This window comes from Podarcis vaucheri, assembly GCF_965113315.1.
Source record: "Podarcis vaucheri genome assembly, chromosome: 2".
Taxonomy (NCBI): domain Eukaryota; kingdom Metazoa; phylum Chordata; class Lepidosauria; order Squamata; family Lacertidae; genus Podarcis; species Podarcis vaucheri.
Genome location: NC_138760.1, coordinates 84,619,358 through 84,636,116, shown reverse-complemented (window position 1 = coordinate 84,636,116; position 16,759 = coordinate 84,619,358). Strand labels below are relative to the sequence as shown.

The 16,759-nt window shown below is 42.6% G+C and overlaps 1 protein-coding gene across 1 annotated transcript in view; it reads right to left on the bottom strand.

Moving 5' to 3' along the window:
- The window catches only part of FBLN2 (fibulin 2), a 115,379-nt gene that overhangs the window by 22,679 nt on the left and 75,941 nt on the right, over window positions 1-16,759 (bottom strand). The window contains 4 exon segments of the mRNA XM_082211854.1: window positions 3,721-3,861; window positions 5,232-5,333; window positions 5,811-5,921; window positions 9,220-9,426. Of these exon segments, the coding sequence (XP_082067980.1) occupies window positions 3,721-3,861; window positions 5,232-5,333; window positions 5,811-5,921; window positions 9,220-9,426 (561 nt within the window).

The following is a 16,759-nucleotide window of genomic DNA, read 5'->3' as shown; positions in this document are numbered from 1 at the left end:
TCAGCTTTCCAAATATGTACAGCATATGGTTGCATTAATATACTGAAACCTGAGTGGGGATTTTAATGGAATCTTTCGTGCTTTTTAGATGAATTACTTTTCTAATATCTGCTACATTTCATCATTGCCTTCCGTGAATATTTGGGTAGCTTTAGAAAAAGTTGCTGCAATGACATGAGTCAAAGATTTTCTGAGAGCTTGCAAGACTCCCACTGTAAACTGCTTGATTTTACTCCATTGGCCATCCTTCAAGGGTGGACTCCTAGCCAGTCTATCCATCACAAAACGACTGTCTGCAGTCATTTCTTGGCAAGTATCCATGTACGCAAACTTGCAGAAGCAGCTTGGCAGATGGAGGTGGATCCACTATGCTAGTTTCCTGGCAGGTAGGCCACTGTTGCTTACCCAGAGAGAAAGGGAAAGTGGTGAGGCCACAGGAAGATCAGTGCTGTGCAAACTCGTAAGCAGGAGCTATGGAATGGCAACACTAGCACCATGCCAACCTCCCCACCACCTTGCCTCTCTCCCTCCCAGCAAGTAATAGCGACCCACCTGCCCCACCCAATGAGTCACTTCTGCACACTTGTGATGTGATGCATCAGCCTCTGCTGTTCCTGCCAGCTTCTCAGTCATTTGAGGCTCTGCAGAGCACAGAGCTGACTACCACCAGTAAGCAAAGGGTAGTTTGGGGAGGGCCTCAGGTGTTCATGACTGAGCTCGGCATTCCCATCCAGGAACACAGGGAATCTGCCATCCCACACAAAAAACACCCATGACGCTAAAACTCAAGGTTGGTTAATGAAACTGATCAACGGTTAAGGAGTATAAAAGGGAAGTGTAGACCTGTATAGAAAAACAGACTCAGTCACAACTAAGTCTGTACATTGAAACATTGCTGAGCTGAATGCTAAACACAGTGGTTTGCTAACCTTCCTGAGATCCCCTTTGGCAGAAGTCACCAGTACTGTAAGTCCTTCCTGCCTGAAACCACTACTAGGGTGAGAGGTTTGTGGGCCACACTTGTAGCTGGGATCTTGCTTGCACTTCCTCTTGGCTAAAGTGGCAGAGACCAAAAGGATCTACAGCATTCTTTTTGCTGCCACCTGTTGGTTGAAAGAATTTATAAGAACATAAACCGATGGACAGTTTATGTTGCAACCTATTACATTTTTGCATCTTGATGTAGCACAAAAGGAACACCACCTTACCGGCCGCATCTTCAAATTAACCATAAGTACAGCCAAATGATTTTCATTAACACATCTAGACCTTGGGAGGAATTTGGGTTTTGTTTGCTACCAGTCTCTTGTTCCTGTTGCTCGTTAGCTTAAATAGATGCTGTTGTGGCCATATACAGGGGGTGGTGGGGGTGGTGTTGAAGGGTGCTACCCAAAGATTGCTGCCTAGACATCCAAACTGGGTCACCAGGTTTTCCTTGGGATAAACATGCAGAGCTAAAGTTCCCAATGTTTGTAGAAGAACTGACTATTAAACCACTCTGAGAATTGTAGCTCTGTTAGGGAAATAGGGGTCTCCTAACAACTCTCAGCACCTTTAACAAACTACAGTTTCCAGGATACTTTGGGTAAAGCCCGGGACTGTTTAAAGTGATCTTCTACTATCGTATATGTATAGTGCAGCTGGGATGTATGGCTTTCCAGGATTGTGCAAATGTGCAGGACCTCAGAGGCAGGCTCACAGCTGCTTTGCTCTTCCCATCCTCTATATTCCAATTGCACAGCGAACTAAATCAAAGTTTGGCTTAGTGTGTTGTCCAAACTTATGCTCACTACTCACAACAAGTTGCGACCAAGGAGTGGGAATAAAAAATGCTGGAGAGGAGCTTACTGTGTTGTGTGAACTAGGGCAGTGAATCCTTTTTTTGTGGTAAACATGAAACTTTTAGGAGAGAAAAAAATGCAGTTCGTATTCATGGAACAACACCAAAGAGGTGTCTCTATGCTGCATTAATAGACAGTGACTTTTACAGCATGTCTGACTATCAGAAATTCTGGAAACCCACTTAGGAATGCAGCTGGAATTTCAATCTTTCATTATTTAACTACAGGAAATTCAAGAGACAATATTCTTCTTAAGTTATCCATTTTGGAACCAGAGAAGATGGCTCCCTTACTGGTAAGTTTACACATACTGATGTTATTAACAACTTCAGACATTAGAAATGTATAATCTGCAGGCATTAAGTTCAAAATCATTTACATTTTTCTCCAAAATAGTTCAAGACGGAGCACGAAAGCAGTTGAGCTGGCCAAGGATTCTTTATGGTTCTTTCAAGGGACAGCAACTCAATAAATTAGAAACCATCATATATCTGTGGTTTTCCCTGCCTCCTTAAAAAGTCAAGAAAATGTTAATAACGGCAAATGAGTACTCCATGTACCACACGTACAGCAAAATCAAATGCAAAGACAGGAAACACGTGCATATGGAATATGTGTCAGAAACAACATTTATCTAGAACCATTTGTGCTGTAGTATAGCTCAGACAAAACTTAACTAGGAGGGGCATGTCTCGTTGTGAAAGAACAGCCACCTTTTGGTATGTGTTAAAATTGTATGCATTACATCTCCATAGGCGCCGACTCCATGGGGCCTGAGGGGGCCCGAGCCCCCTCAAAAATTCATTTGGGGGGGCTCTGCCCCCCCAATAATCTCGGGCGCCCCTCCAGCAGAGCGCCATCGCCGCCCCTCCCCCAGCCCAAAATGCACAGGGTCGGGCTGCATGCCTCCTGCCCTCCCTCCCGAGCAAAAGCTCCACCCAATTTCCTTCGGAGCTGATTAATAGGCGCAGCACGCTCTCCCCTATTCGCTCACGAGGAGGCGGCACCACTTTATTTGCATATTCATGAGCTTATTTATTATTCATGAGCTTTCATTTATTATTCATTATTTATTATTCATGGGCTCCCCCAATATTTTTTATAAGTCGGCGCCCCTGTACATCTCACACTAATAAGGAATATTGGCATCAGTTACAACCAGTGCTATTTTTCTATATAAAAAAGAGGTGCCAGAACTCACCATGAACGCCTATTATAATGGTAATGGCGCCCACCTTAGAGGTGCTGGAACTGAGTTCCGGTGAGTTCCGGCTGAAAAAAAGCTCTGGTTTCAACTGTATTCAAATGTAGGCTTAGAGTGGAACCAGCTGAGGGTAACGTGAATTTTCAGGATGCTATCAAAGTGGCATAAAGGACAGCAACGCAGCCCAGGTTTGGCAAATCCTTCCACTGGCTCACTGGCCCACCATGGACTTTGCAGCTCCATGGCTTCCTATTAGGGATGGGTAAAATATAACCATTTCAGTTCCTCCCAGTTCCTTCTTCTCTCCCCACAGTCCTTCCTGGTTGCACTGTCTTTCACTGTGGTCATGAGACAAATACATGAAGCTGATATAACAAGACAAAAGCCACAGATGTTATCATGTTCATACAAAGGTAGGTGATTGAAATGGTTGCCTCTCCTCTACCAGAATGGAGCCATCACAGCTATGGATGTTTAGGACTATATAGAGATTTTGCTTGGGCAAAAGCCAGGCAACAGAAAATGGACAATGTTAAACACAACCCAGATAACAGGGCATGTCTTTTCATGGACTTAAATACAGAGAGGGAAGGGAGGATTATAGCACCCAAGATATGAAGCTGAGCACATTGCGTAGCATGAAGAATTATGGTGCCACCTATCATATCCTCTTACCAACACATTTTCTATGCATGTTGAGTACAAAGCCCTCTGCACAGATAACACTGTGGTTGACACAGTAGAATGATCCCCATGTGTTCACACATAATTGTCTTCTGGAGCAACTGTGAATACCTGTAAGGCACTCATCCAGGTCTTTATCAACACATTGCAGTCAAAAGGGAGGGGAAAAACAAAATTGTATTAGAATTACTCCGGGGATGAAATAACATTTGTTCCACACTGAAACGATCTAATTAACAATGTGCCTGAGTTATGGTGCTATAATTTCCTTGTGCTAAATTTTCAAATCGTTGAACTCATTCAAGAATTGAAGGTCTCTGGATCTTCAGCTGGGCCCTTTTGCGCTGTTGACTTCAGTCTCTATGGGTTGCTTCTGCAAACTTCTCCTTCAGCTTCCTTGGATTTAGTGGTGCTTTCTCTTACTTCTTACATGCCAAAGAGGCAGAAGGTGAAACACTGAAGTCATGAGGGTGAGGAAGGTCCTTCCCAACAGAAACATATTTGCTTCTGCTATTAGTTCTAGCAGACTAGTCACACAATACACATGTGAGGCCGCTTTGCACAATACTATCTCTGACATATTGAACTGAATGGCAAAGTCATTGCCCAAGAGTAGCACATATGACAGTCTTTAAGTGACTTTCATTGGCCCTCAGCCAGAGTGGTTTCCTATTCATTTTACTGCGAGAAACAGAATGTTTTCTCCATACTATCAAATCGCTCGCTCGCTCTCTTTTAGTTTGCGGTGGCATGAAGGAAATGCCCCAATTCCTGTGGTATGCTCTTGCTTAAGCAAGACCTTCTTGCGTAAAAGAAGCAACCACAGGAGGCTTTCAATGCAGTTTTCACACTGTGGGTCATACACCAGCACTTAGGACATGGGCAGAAATGAGAGCTTTGGTCTGATCATGAGGAAGGCAATGAAGGAGGTGTTTGACTCTTAATTGGCACTTAAATTAATTAATTTTCCACCCAGTGATATGTATCTCTAAGACAGAAAATTAACTTAGGTGCATGACAACATCAGTGGGAGTGCGGGCTTCATAGGGCACAGAAAATAATGAATGGCAGTTTTATACATCAGATTTTAAAGCAGGGCTGCAAAGCCTGTGGCCTCACAGCCACATATGGGGTTCACCCTAATTTCATAGAGGGGAGAAAAGGTGGGGAAAAGATGCCACAGAAAGAGAAAACTGGGGAGGGGGGAATATACACACACACACAGAGAGAGAGAGAGAGAGAGAGAGAGAGAGAGATCATCCACAACCCTTCACCCAACAGCTATTTAGCATGATGTATAAAACAGGCCATCCATGTTTGCGACTTGCCTCCAACAACATCAATGAACTGAGCAACTGGGCTGCCCAACATGTCTTGTGTCATGGCCTGCACCAGTTAGCTAATGTTCTCATGAACCACTCTTGCCAACAAGCTGCTAGGAAGCTTCCCTGATACATTTCCATGTATGAAACAGAGTAGATAGAATTTCAGCATTCACGTACCTTCACACGAAACCCCGTCTGACATCAGAGCATATCCAGGTGAGCAAGAGCACACAACGGCCCCTTCCAAAGTATTACATATGTGCTTGCAGGGACCATTATCTAGGAAACACAGTGTTTGAAAAATGCATGAAACTCCTGTGCAAAGCAAAATTCCTTCCAAGTCCCAAGAATTTCTTCCTCTAATTATAACCCCTGTCATTGCACCAGGATGTAAAATGTGGAAACAAACAATCTATTCTCGTAACCTTAATCACTATGTACAAGCCTTCTTTTATAGGCAAACACACCTGTGTCATTCATTCTCATCTGTGCATTTGAAATTACCATGTACAGCTGTGTTGCCTCAACAGCCCTAAATAGATAGCATGAAATAACCTTGAATTCAGAAGCTAACCTCAAATTACCTCAGCACGTTACCTTCTGAGATTCTGTCCGTCTCTCGCTCTCTTCAGGCTAATACTGGAGGCAAGCAATGTGTGGACGTGTGTTGAAATCAAAACAGCCGAAGATGCTTTTGAATGTATTGCAGACTTGTAAAAACCATCTCATGTCTCCACCTTGCCTATTTAGACATACCTTTACACTTCTCTTCCTCTTCGTTGATGGTTGCGGGCTGGATATTCAAGGCTTCTGGAGCAATAGTGGCTTTGTCCTGTAAGGCAGTATTTGGTCCATCTTCTTCAAAATCTATACATTTATATTATATAAAAATGGAGGAAATCAACTTTAATTTGCTTCATATATCTCAGTAGCCACAGGGACATGAACAGTAACTAAACTATTATTTGTGGCTTATAAGAAAACACAGAATGCTTCCAGACAGAGAGCTGATATCATAAATGGATTGTTTAGGTCCAATTTCGCTTTGTTTGGTATGTAAGGTCCCACACACTCTTTCTTTTTCAGTAATCATATTCACAGTTGTTCCATTGCTTGCGATCCACACCAGTGGGTGAAGCTTCAGCCGTTCCTCGCCTGCTCATTGAAAATTGGCTAAAGACAACTACAGTCGTATTTGAGAAGGGAGGGATAAACAATTATTTGTAAAGATACAAAAATAAAATGTAAGGATACATTTGTGATGTGTAATGATATTTTGAAGATATTTGTCATTATGGATGCTGACAAATTTGTTTTCTGATCAAATGATGGGTACGGTCCATTTGAAGGGGAGCACTGGAAAGTCTCATTGAGTTATTTGGAGTTATCCAGGAAGTGATTAAACCTCTTCCATTTACAACTGTTAATCAAGGTTCTTAACTTTGGGTGGATGCTACCCATGTTTTAGCATCTCAAAAGTGTATTTTTCTTCTATTTGAAAGCATACACATATATTAGACATAGATGACTATGAATAGCTAGTCATCACTAAGAGAAGGAATTGCAGTGTAAGTCCACAAGAATAATTGATATGATTTGTATAAATCAAGTTGTCCTATTTGACATTTAGAGGGCAGCTTACAAGTATGAAAACTGTATTTGATACATTGGATCTCTTGCTGCAATTTAGTTTTGTTTGCAAAACAGTAAGAACAGCATCTGCTAAAAAGATAACAAGAGGTGGTTGTGGGGCAGAGCCTGGATGAGTTTCATATTTTGATTTAGTTACTTCTATTTGTCATAGAAATGTGAACTGTTTCACTTTAATTAAGTGTGTGTCTGGTTTCATACAGAATACGACTCTGCTCCCTGCTATAGATTTAAAGCTGTGACTTGCTTCCATCCATGGATATGATCTATATGTCTGATTGTGAAAATGTGGGGCTGTTGTTACTATAAGAGGATTTTCAATCAAGTTTGCCAAGTAGTTAAGAAGTCCGAAAGCTCTAGTGAGGATGAAGCACAATGAAAAGGCAGGATAACATGACGCAGTTCTAGTCAAAGAGAATGCCCACATCCCACAAGGAGGGAGAGAGGTTCATATAGTCATGGTTTCCTAATTAGGACTGTCTATACAAATTAAACAAATTGAAAGTTAATTGTACTTTCCACATCTCTGCCCAACCCCCACCTTCCAACCACATTCTTATTATTGGTGATGGGTGAGGAAATTACACACCGCAAATATTTGAATGAAAAAATTGTTTCCCAACAGTGGACAGAGTAAGCACAAAAATCTGAACCACAATGCTGCAACACATGTTTTTTATGAATGCAGCATCACTGCTGGAGGGACTGCACCTAAATCCTGCTGGTTATCCTCCTGAAAAGCTAATGAAACACGATTTTTTTCTAAGAAAAATCACGACTTTTTTGTAGTGATTCTGTTGGAGTTTTGCAAAGGGAGAATAAGAAAGAGAAAGGGAGGGTGGAGAGGAAAACATAAGGGTTTTTTGGCAAGAAGAAAATAAATGACTGGAATAACTTTTGGAAAAGAAAATGTAAGACTGGAAGCAGTACAAGCGAAAAGATTTTTGAATCAACCTGAGCTGTAATCAAGGACTGTTGTGGCACCAAGTATTTTGGGAACCCTGGATGAGGAAATCTTATTGGCCTCCCATTCCCGCAGAAGCCCCTGGAGTTATGCTTGCTGAGGAATTTAATCCTCTGGAGCCTGGAGCACCCCCATGCATACTACTGCAGCTAAACAAGCTACTGCCATTGTCAAATTCACACCCCCAATGAAGAAGCCTTCAATAAGGCTAAATATACCTCCAATGCATATTTGATGTCTCATGAGACCTTAGTCATTTGCCAACGATCCCTCCTCTCGAGTGATTCTCATGTGCCACCATACCCAGGGAAACCATACTCTCTTCAGCCAGCCCAATAGCTGTTTGCTGTGCTGGATGAGCACCTTTTCTGTTGGGGTTGGAAGACACTGGGTGTACAGGGCATCCCCACACACCTTTCATGTGATGGCCGGCACATGTGAAAGAGCCATCACATATCAGCCTGCACAGATAAAGGTTTCATAGTACCTCACACACAAGACTCTTCTATGGGCGCATTTCATACATTTGGTTGAAGATCATTACAGTAGGCCTCCTTCCACCTGCCTTACCCCACCCCCTGGCCCTGGGACTCCTCATAAGGAAGCTGTGCCTGGAGGAAGATCTGTGAGGGGAGAGGCTTCATCAGGCAAGGCTTTCTTCCACCTGCCTTGCTCCAACCTCTAGTCTCTGCTTCTCAATTTCTATTGTATTATTTTATGTACTGTGGCTAGCCGTTGTTTTATTGATTATAGTTTAGAAATTATTTATCGTAACTGTTAAGGTTGAATTTCTGTTTAACTTTTATATGCTGATATTATTATTTTATACTATTCTAATGATTGTTGAATGTTACTTTTTTGATGTACTTTGCTTATTTTAAAGTTATGTTTTATTATCACATTTTTGTATTGCATTAGATTGTTATAAGATGTACATTTTTTGTTTCTTCAGCTTGCAAACCACCTTGAGTATTGAAAGATAGAAAGACGGTATATAAATTAAAAATGATGATGTTGTTGATGATGATGATGATTACAGTAACAGCTGGTGCATATGTACATGTGTGCTGGCAAATTAAAAGGTAAAGGTAAAGGACCCCTGGCAGTTAAATCCAGTCGCAGACAACTCTGGGGTTGCGGCACTCATCTCGCTTTACAGGCCGAGGGAGCCAGTGTTTGTCCGCAGACAGATTTTCTGAGTCATGTGGCCAGCATGACTAAGCCGCTTCTGGTGCAATGGAATATCGAAACCAGAGCAGCACATGGAAACGCCGTTTACCTTCCTGCCGGAGTGGTACCTATTTATCTACTTGCACTTTTTTGGCATGCTTTCGAACTGCTAGGTTGGCAGGAGCTGGGACCGAGCAACGGGTATCACCCCATTGCGGGGATTCAAACCGCCGACCTTCTGACCGGCAAGCCCAAGAGGCTCAGTGGTTTAGACCACAGCACCACCCGCATCCCAGCTGGCAAATTATGAGAGCTAAATATGAGAGCAAACCTATTGTAGTCGGACCCTATACACATTTTCCCAGTGTTTCTTCTTCTCACCTGGATTGCAGCTGAGTCCATCATCCTGCAGAGTAAATCTTGGGAAACATGAGCACTTGTAGGATCCCACTGTGTTGATGCAAAGGTGTTGGCAGAGCTCTCCAGGATAGGCAAGACACTCGTCCAGGTCATCTCCAGGTAAACTGTTTGACAATTCAGCTTCATTACTGATCGACAAGGCTTCATGGTGATCCTCAAACTCTGAAACTGTCAACATGCCCAAACCATTAGTAAAGACAAGGGGAAATGCATGTTCTTTATATGCAGATTACATGACTTTGAGCACTGCTATATATTAGTGAAAAACCCATCAGTCTGACAGGCTGTAACTGGGAGAGCAGGAATAGCCTTACTCCCATAGCTTGACTTGTCTCTGAATGACGGTGGTAGCAGTAATTCAACTGACAGGTAGACTTTGGGGGACGCATACCTCTTCACCAGGGTTCCTGTCACTAAGTGCCATGGTGGCAGAAAGGGGAGCATTTCTCCTGACAAGAGCCCTGTAGACACATCATAATAGGCTTCCTACGCTTTTATCACACCGAGCCTTCTAGTTAGCCCTGCAGATATCAGGGAATGGTCTGAAGACAAGGACTGGGGAATGCATTCATTGGCAGAACAGCTTCTTTCCGATGGAGAGCTGAAGGGGGAAGAGTCGCCCCCCTCCTTGTCCACAGCATGTTCAGAAGCAGAGAGAGAGAGAGGCTGAACAGCTTAGGGAGGAGTTACCCAGTTTTGAGATAATGACAAGAGAACCAGAAGGGATGGGGCAGCTAGTTGAGACGCTGCTTGAGAGTGTGGGGGACCCCCCCTCACCACAGACTCAGAGATCCGAATGTACCAGAGAGCAAAGGAGTCAGAGGGAGGGAGGAACTTCCCACTGGTGCCCAATATGCTGCAGAAGTCAGAAGGAAGGTTTAGAGTAGCCAACTGCCCTCCTTGCGGAGAGCTGTGTATTTGTGCTTGCAACATGATGCTGTAATAAAAAGCCTATAAATCTACCAACCACTCATTAATTCTTATCTGTGAAGTTACTGAAGGGAGGGGAGGACTCTCCACACCTGACAGGAGAGGACAGAAGGGTGCAGGCCTCTGGGAAGCCATATTTAAATGTGTAACACTGCAGAAAAATCCAAAGAGATGGAATGACACTAAGAAGAGTGGGGTATGGATGGAAATAAAAGTAATACATTTCCTGATCTTCAGAGATTTTGTGAATGCACAGTACCATCTTCAAGATGACAAGAGCGTACAGAAGCAGCAGATGGTGGCTTACAAAGGCTGAAGAAGGACATGTGCCCTGAACAAGGCAAATCCAGAGGATTTCCCTCATTCACAGTGCATGCATGCAAAGTCCACAGAATGAAGATGAGGAACATATTAAAACCCAGGAGAGGGGATCTGTTTTTAATGGTGAACATCTTGTTTCAAGTTCTATCTAGAGCCTTGCCTCTGGGCAAGCTCTAAGCATACATCCACATTAGCATATTGGACAACTTAGCCCTCCTCCGTTCTGCTCTCCCTGCCACGAGGAGGAGGGGAGGAGGCTGGGCAAAGAGGAAGCCTAAAGGTTAAATGCAATTGATCACAAACCTGGGAGGAGGGAGAGCTCCGAGAGAGGGAGAATTGAACTTTAAAATGGCCATTGATTAAAAGGAATTGCTTTAGCTCTTAGTGCACAGCTCATTTGGTCAGCAAATGTGGAGGGCAAACAGAGGAAATAAAGGAAAACCTATATGCCGGAGGTCATGCAGAATAGGCAATGGCTGGTGTAAACTTCAGTTGTCTAGAGACAGATTCTGTTTCACTGTGCCATTTATCAAGAAATGGACTTTATAATGCATAACAGATGATGATGCAAAATGCAACCATTTCCAGAGGGTTGACCATGTTGGTCTCTTGCAGCAAAAACAACAAAGAACCTTATGGCACCTTAAAAACTAACCAATCAATTTTGGCATGAGCTTGGATGAAATACAGTCCCCTTCGTCAGATGCCTGTGATTAACATATGTTTATTCCACAGAGATCGTCAGCTTCTAGTACTACTAGTAGCATTGGGGAAGGGGGGGGAGAGAGGGGGTGCTTTTTCCTTATGCTTCTGTATTGTTAATGACTATGATCTAAGAGAATAATCCTGGAGCATGATGGATGTAGCCAGAGCTGATTAAATTCTGACCTGGTTCTTTGACCATTAAATAGGAAACGCCAAGTGAAAACGGATGACCAAAAAAGAATCACAATCATTCTACTGGTGTCCAAAAGTCATTCTTTTAGACTCATGACTAAAGTTTATATTTCTATATCTACACAGTGCTTTTTTATGGGGGGATGCAAGGGTACGCATACCCCTAAACATTTTGTGAATCTTTGTACTTTTGTCCATTTACTGTATTTATTTTCCCCATTTGAACTATAAAATGCTGATTTTCTGGAGTCAAAATGAGAGTACCCCTAAACATTTTTTAAAGAAAAAAGCACTGTGTGTGTGTGTGTGTGTGTGTGTGTGAGAGAGAGAGAGAGAGAGAGAGAGAGAGAGAGAGAGAGAGAGAAGTTTAAGGGAGAGATAAGCAGAGTACAAGATAATATAAAACTAACTTGGCACCCAGCTCGCCTACTACCTTTGAGCAAGGTACAAAGTTCAACTGTTATGCTTGGCATATAAATAAATCTTCAAGATGCTATAATAAAAACTCTTAAAAACCACCATCCCTATATTTGAGTTGGCAGATGTGTGGATGGGGGAGGCCCAACCAAAGGGGAGAGGACCTGGGGCAACATGAGGCTGGTCACCTGTGCAGGTAACCTTCAAAAATGGGTGTTTTGGGGGAGTGATTACTTTGCCCAGAAAGGGGACGGGGTACAGTTTGGAAAGCTCTCCTCTTGGGCTGCTGCTATCAAAACACAAGTCACTCCATTCACATTTTAATCAGAAGCATAGGGTGTGCGAATATCTCCTTTGCACCACTTCTCCTGAAGTACACAGCATCTGATCTCATTGTTCCTCTCCCCCTCTTCTTTCCCTTCTCTCCTTTGTCTAAATTTAGATTAGTTCCCCAGGCAGGGAATTGCCTTTCTTGCGTCATTCAGGGGACAACAGCAACAGAGCTGGACTCACACCTGCCATTCTATAAATCAGTGGTTTCTCTGGACCACACTTTCAGAATAAAAAAATTACTCGCACCACACCATATATTTTTATGGATTAGAAATACATTGGAAAACACTCCTAGCAGTGATTGATTCATAACATAGAACACAACTACTTCATAATATGATCATGGGACACCCAGAAAATAGAAAACAATGCAGCTGCACAGGAACATGAACCATTCCCAAAATGCAATGTTGGGTGTCCTTTAATCTGCCTACAACACCTGCCGCCCTCTCCTGCCACAGCCTTTGAGAACTACTGCTATAAATGGAAGGGCTCCTCCCATTCATGGAAGTGAGCTGGATCCAGCAGAGGTTCCTGCTCCACAAACTGGATGTTCTCATAGGTGGAACTTGCCAACTCTGCTTCCTCCCTAAAACCCCCAGCAACGCCTCCCTTCCTATTCCTATTCCCTTCAACTCTTTCAACTCCTGGAGAAGGCTTTCAGGGACAGAGGGATTTAAGGAGGAGGAGGGAGTTAAGGAGGAGTTATGGAGGAGGAGGTTAAGGGGTGATATGATAGCCATGTTCAAATATATAAAAGGATGTCACATAGAGGAGGGAGAAAGGTTGTTTTCTGCTGCTCCAGAGAAGCGGACACGGAGCAATGGATCCAAACTACAAAAAAGAAGATTCCACCTAAACATTAGGAAGAAGTTCCTGACAGTAAGAGCTGTTCGACAGTGGAATTTGCTGCCAAGGAGTGTGGTAGAGTCTCCTTCTTTGGAGGTCTTTAAGCAGAGGCTTGACAACCATATGTCAGGAGTGCTCTGATGGTGTTTCCTGCTTGGCAGGGGGTTGGACTCGATGGCCCTTGTGGTCTATTCCAACTCTATGATTCTATGATTCTATTCTATGATTCTATTCTAGGGATTGGAGAAAACTGCATCCCTGCTTCCATTTCATGGAGTGCCACTGCACACAACTGAGGAGCCAAGCTATAATCTTCAACTTTACACTGCAATCCAAACCTTCCCAATGCTGGCTAAACTGGCCTCCCACCAGCCGTTACCATTAGAGCAATGCAAGTGCTACTCTATTGGCACTGCACTCCCCCTTTGGCCTACCACATGTGCAGATGGGGTGGTGGTGGGGAGTTCCACTGGCAGGTTTCCTGCTGATGGGAGCCAACACAAAGCCCTGAAACAGGGCGGAGCTGAGCCAGCCTGGAATCCTCTGGAACTCACATCAGCCTCACTGCCTTTTCGTGTCAGCATCAGGCCTGATCATCCAGCACCCCACCTTCCACCACTTGGGTAGCAGGGCTACAGATGTCATGATGTGAACACTGGTTAGAAGACTTCAACGTTCCCTATCATTTTACTGCATTTCCCATAAATATTTTAATGCATTTATACGTGACTGGAGAGCCTTTCCTTTGCCACTCGTCCAGCGAAGAAGTACAGTCGCTCTTTCAAGTGTGAGTCACCTTCATGGTTTTGTTTTCAGTGCAATGTTTGAAAATCCATTAATATTTCTAAGTTTTTGAAAATGGCTTTTAAAGGAAACAGACAGAAACAAGAAGCTAAGAACATGTTAATAAAGGGGGAAATGGGGGGGGGGACCAGTAACGACAGACATTGTACAAGTTGCTAATAATAAATAAATAAATATCAGCCTCTGAAGGGTAATGATATATTAGGCAGAAATTGTTCGCATTTCCCCAAAGCAGCTACAATCCAGTAGGGAGGAATGTGTTTGCTTCTGATAAGCTCAGCATTGCCAGTGTAAGTGACTAATCAGTGTTTTGTTACCTTTTTCCTATTCATTTCTTTTTTGTGGCTTACCAGTGGTTTGAAGTTGAGCAGAGAAATAGCAAGAATAAAGAGGCAGGTATCAGTTTACATTTTGACCTGGAGAGTTAAGGCAGGTCTCAGCTGATTTGAGATTTCTTTTATTCCTGTGGACTCTGCCTGAGTACAATGGACAAAAATGTTGTATTATAATAAAAGATGGGTCAGGCTGGGCAGCTGCACAAGAAGCCTCTCTTTTAGAAAAAGCACGTAGCTCCATAACACACGCAAGTGTGGGAACATTAGCAAAGAAAAAATATTGTTATCTGCTCAGGAAATGCCATCAGCTTACCAAATATCAGCTATGCATTCACCTGCACCATCATTCATATAAATAAAACCCTCCCCCCCCAAAAGATTTTTAAAATGCTTCCTTCTCTTCTCTTCCTACTCATAGCCTTTGTCTATAATTTTTTGAGAATTCCTGGAGAACAGGTGAGGTCCCTGCAGATTGGAGGCAGGCAAATGTTGTCCCCATCTTCAACAAGGAGGAAAAAAAGAAGACCCAAGTAACTAACAGCTGGTGAACTTGATACTGATACCAGGAAAGGTCCCAGAACAGATAATTAAACAGTCAGTCTGTGAGCACTTAGAAACTGATGGTGTGATTACTAAGAACCAGCATGGGTTTTTCCACAAACAAGTCATGCCAGATGAATCTCGTTTCTTATTTTGATAAAGTTGAAAAGTTGGTAGATCGGGAGAATGCTGTGGACATGTATATCTTGATTTCAGTAAGGCTGTTGACAAAGTTCCTTATTCAGACCACACCTGAAATACTGTGTCCAGTTCTGGGCACCACAATTTAAGAATATTATTGATGTTGGAACATGTGCAGAGGAACATGTCACATGGAGGATGGAACAAGCTTGTTTTGTCCTGCGGACCTGAACCAATGGATTTAAGTTACAAGAAATAAGCTTCTGACTAAACATCAGGAAGAACTTTCTGATGGTAAGAGCTGATTGACTGTAGAACAGATTCCGCAAGAGATGGTAGACTCTCCTTCCTTGGAGGTTTTTACACCATTACTTATATTATATCTTTTACCACCGCATATCCAATTCAAATCTATTAACTGGTTATCCTTTATATTCTATTTAGGTTATTCTCATTGTGCACTTTTATGTCAGTCTTGCTAATGATTTAAGGTGTTTACAAAAATTCTTCATATAATCTAAAAAATTTCCCCATTCTACATTAAAACATCTCTCTTCTTGGTCTCTTAATCTTCTGGTAAGTTTCGCCTTTTCTGCATGCACCATCAGTTTTTGTTGCCAATCTTCCTTGGTTGGAACTGTTTCTTCTTTCCATCTCTGTGAGTGGTTGTATTCTTGATAATCTCCCACTGCCAGCTTCTGGGATCATTTTTAAGATATCTGTTGATGCCCCTATGTATTGTTTCATATGGTTGTGGAAAATATTCCACAGACTTAAGCATTAGGAAGTTATTTGATAGTTTTGAGTTCAGCATTGAAAAAGACCAGTATCTGCTTTGGTCAAAGAATGTGTGATTAAAATTCTGGGGGTTGCTGAAATAGAGAGCCACAGTTCACAGAAGAATTGGATTGATGCCATCAGGCAACTTCATTCCAATGGACTCCATTCATTTGTTATTGGCACCCACAAAGGAATTATAGGATGTTATAAAAGAATCTATTTTTGTAACTTTGACAGTATTAGTTCCAGAAAATTAAAAGAAGCAAGTAGCTTGTTTATCTATTTTTTGTATGTGTATACAATATAGAAGAAGACCCATTAATCAATATCTCAAAGGCGATGTACAACCCTCTAAAATCTTGATCACCTTATGGTGAAGCTATAAACCCTCATTGGTGACCATAGAAGCACAACATCTCACTGGGAATCAAGCAAAGCAACTGGCAAGAAATATTATTTTAAATGCAAATATTCCTTCCACCCTCTAAAAGGTCCTATGAAAAACTTCACAGTTAAATGCAAATCAGATGCTTTTACTCCGGGCCAGTTAACTTAATCTCCATGGCCACTGAGATGAGGAACTGAGATTGACTGACTGGCGGTTAAAGGGCAAAAAGTCATTAGTTGCGGAAAATAATCAAGTATCCTGTTGCCCAACTCAGACCAATATACCAGCTGTGCATATTCCTGGTATGGTCAGTCGTGGCCATGATCTGACATGCATTATTTAAATCTCATAAAACCATAGAATTGTAGAGTCCGAAGGGACCCTGAGCGTAGTCCAAAACCCTGCAATGCAGGAATCTCAGCTAAAGCATCCCTGGCAGATGACCATCCAACCTCTGCTTAAAAACCTCCAAGGAAGGAGAGTCCACAACCTCCAGAGGGAGTCCGTTCCACTCTTGAACAGCTGAACTATTATCTCTGCTGGACTATTATCCTATGCTCTATAAGGGGTTGCTCTTGAAAACTTCAATCGGTGCCAATTACTGCTGCTAGACTCTTGACTGGGACCATGTGTTGGGATCATGTGACCCCTTTATTTTATTAGCTGACTGGCTGCTGGTTCATTTCTATGCGCAATTCGAGGTGCTGGCTGTATCCTTTGAAGCCCCAAATAGCTTAGGACCAAGCTTCCCAAAGAATGACCTCTT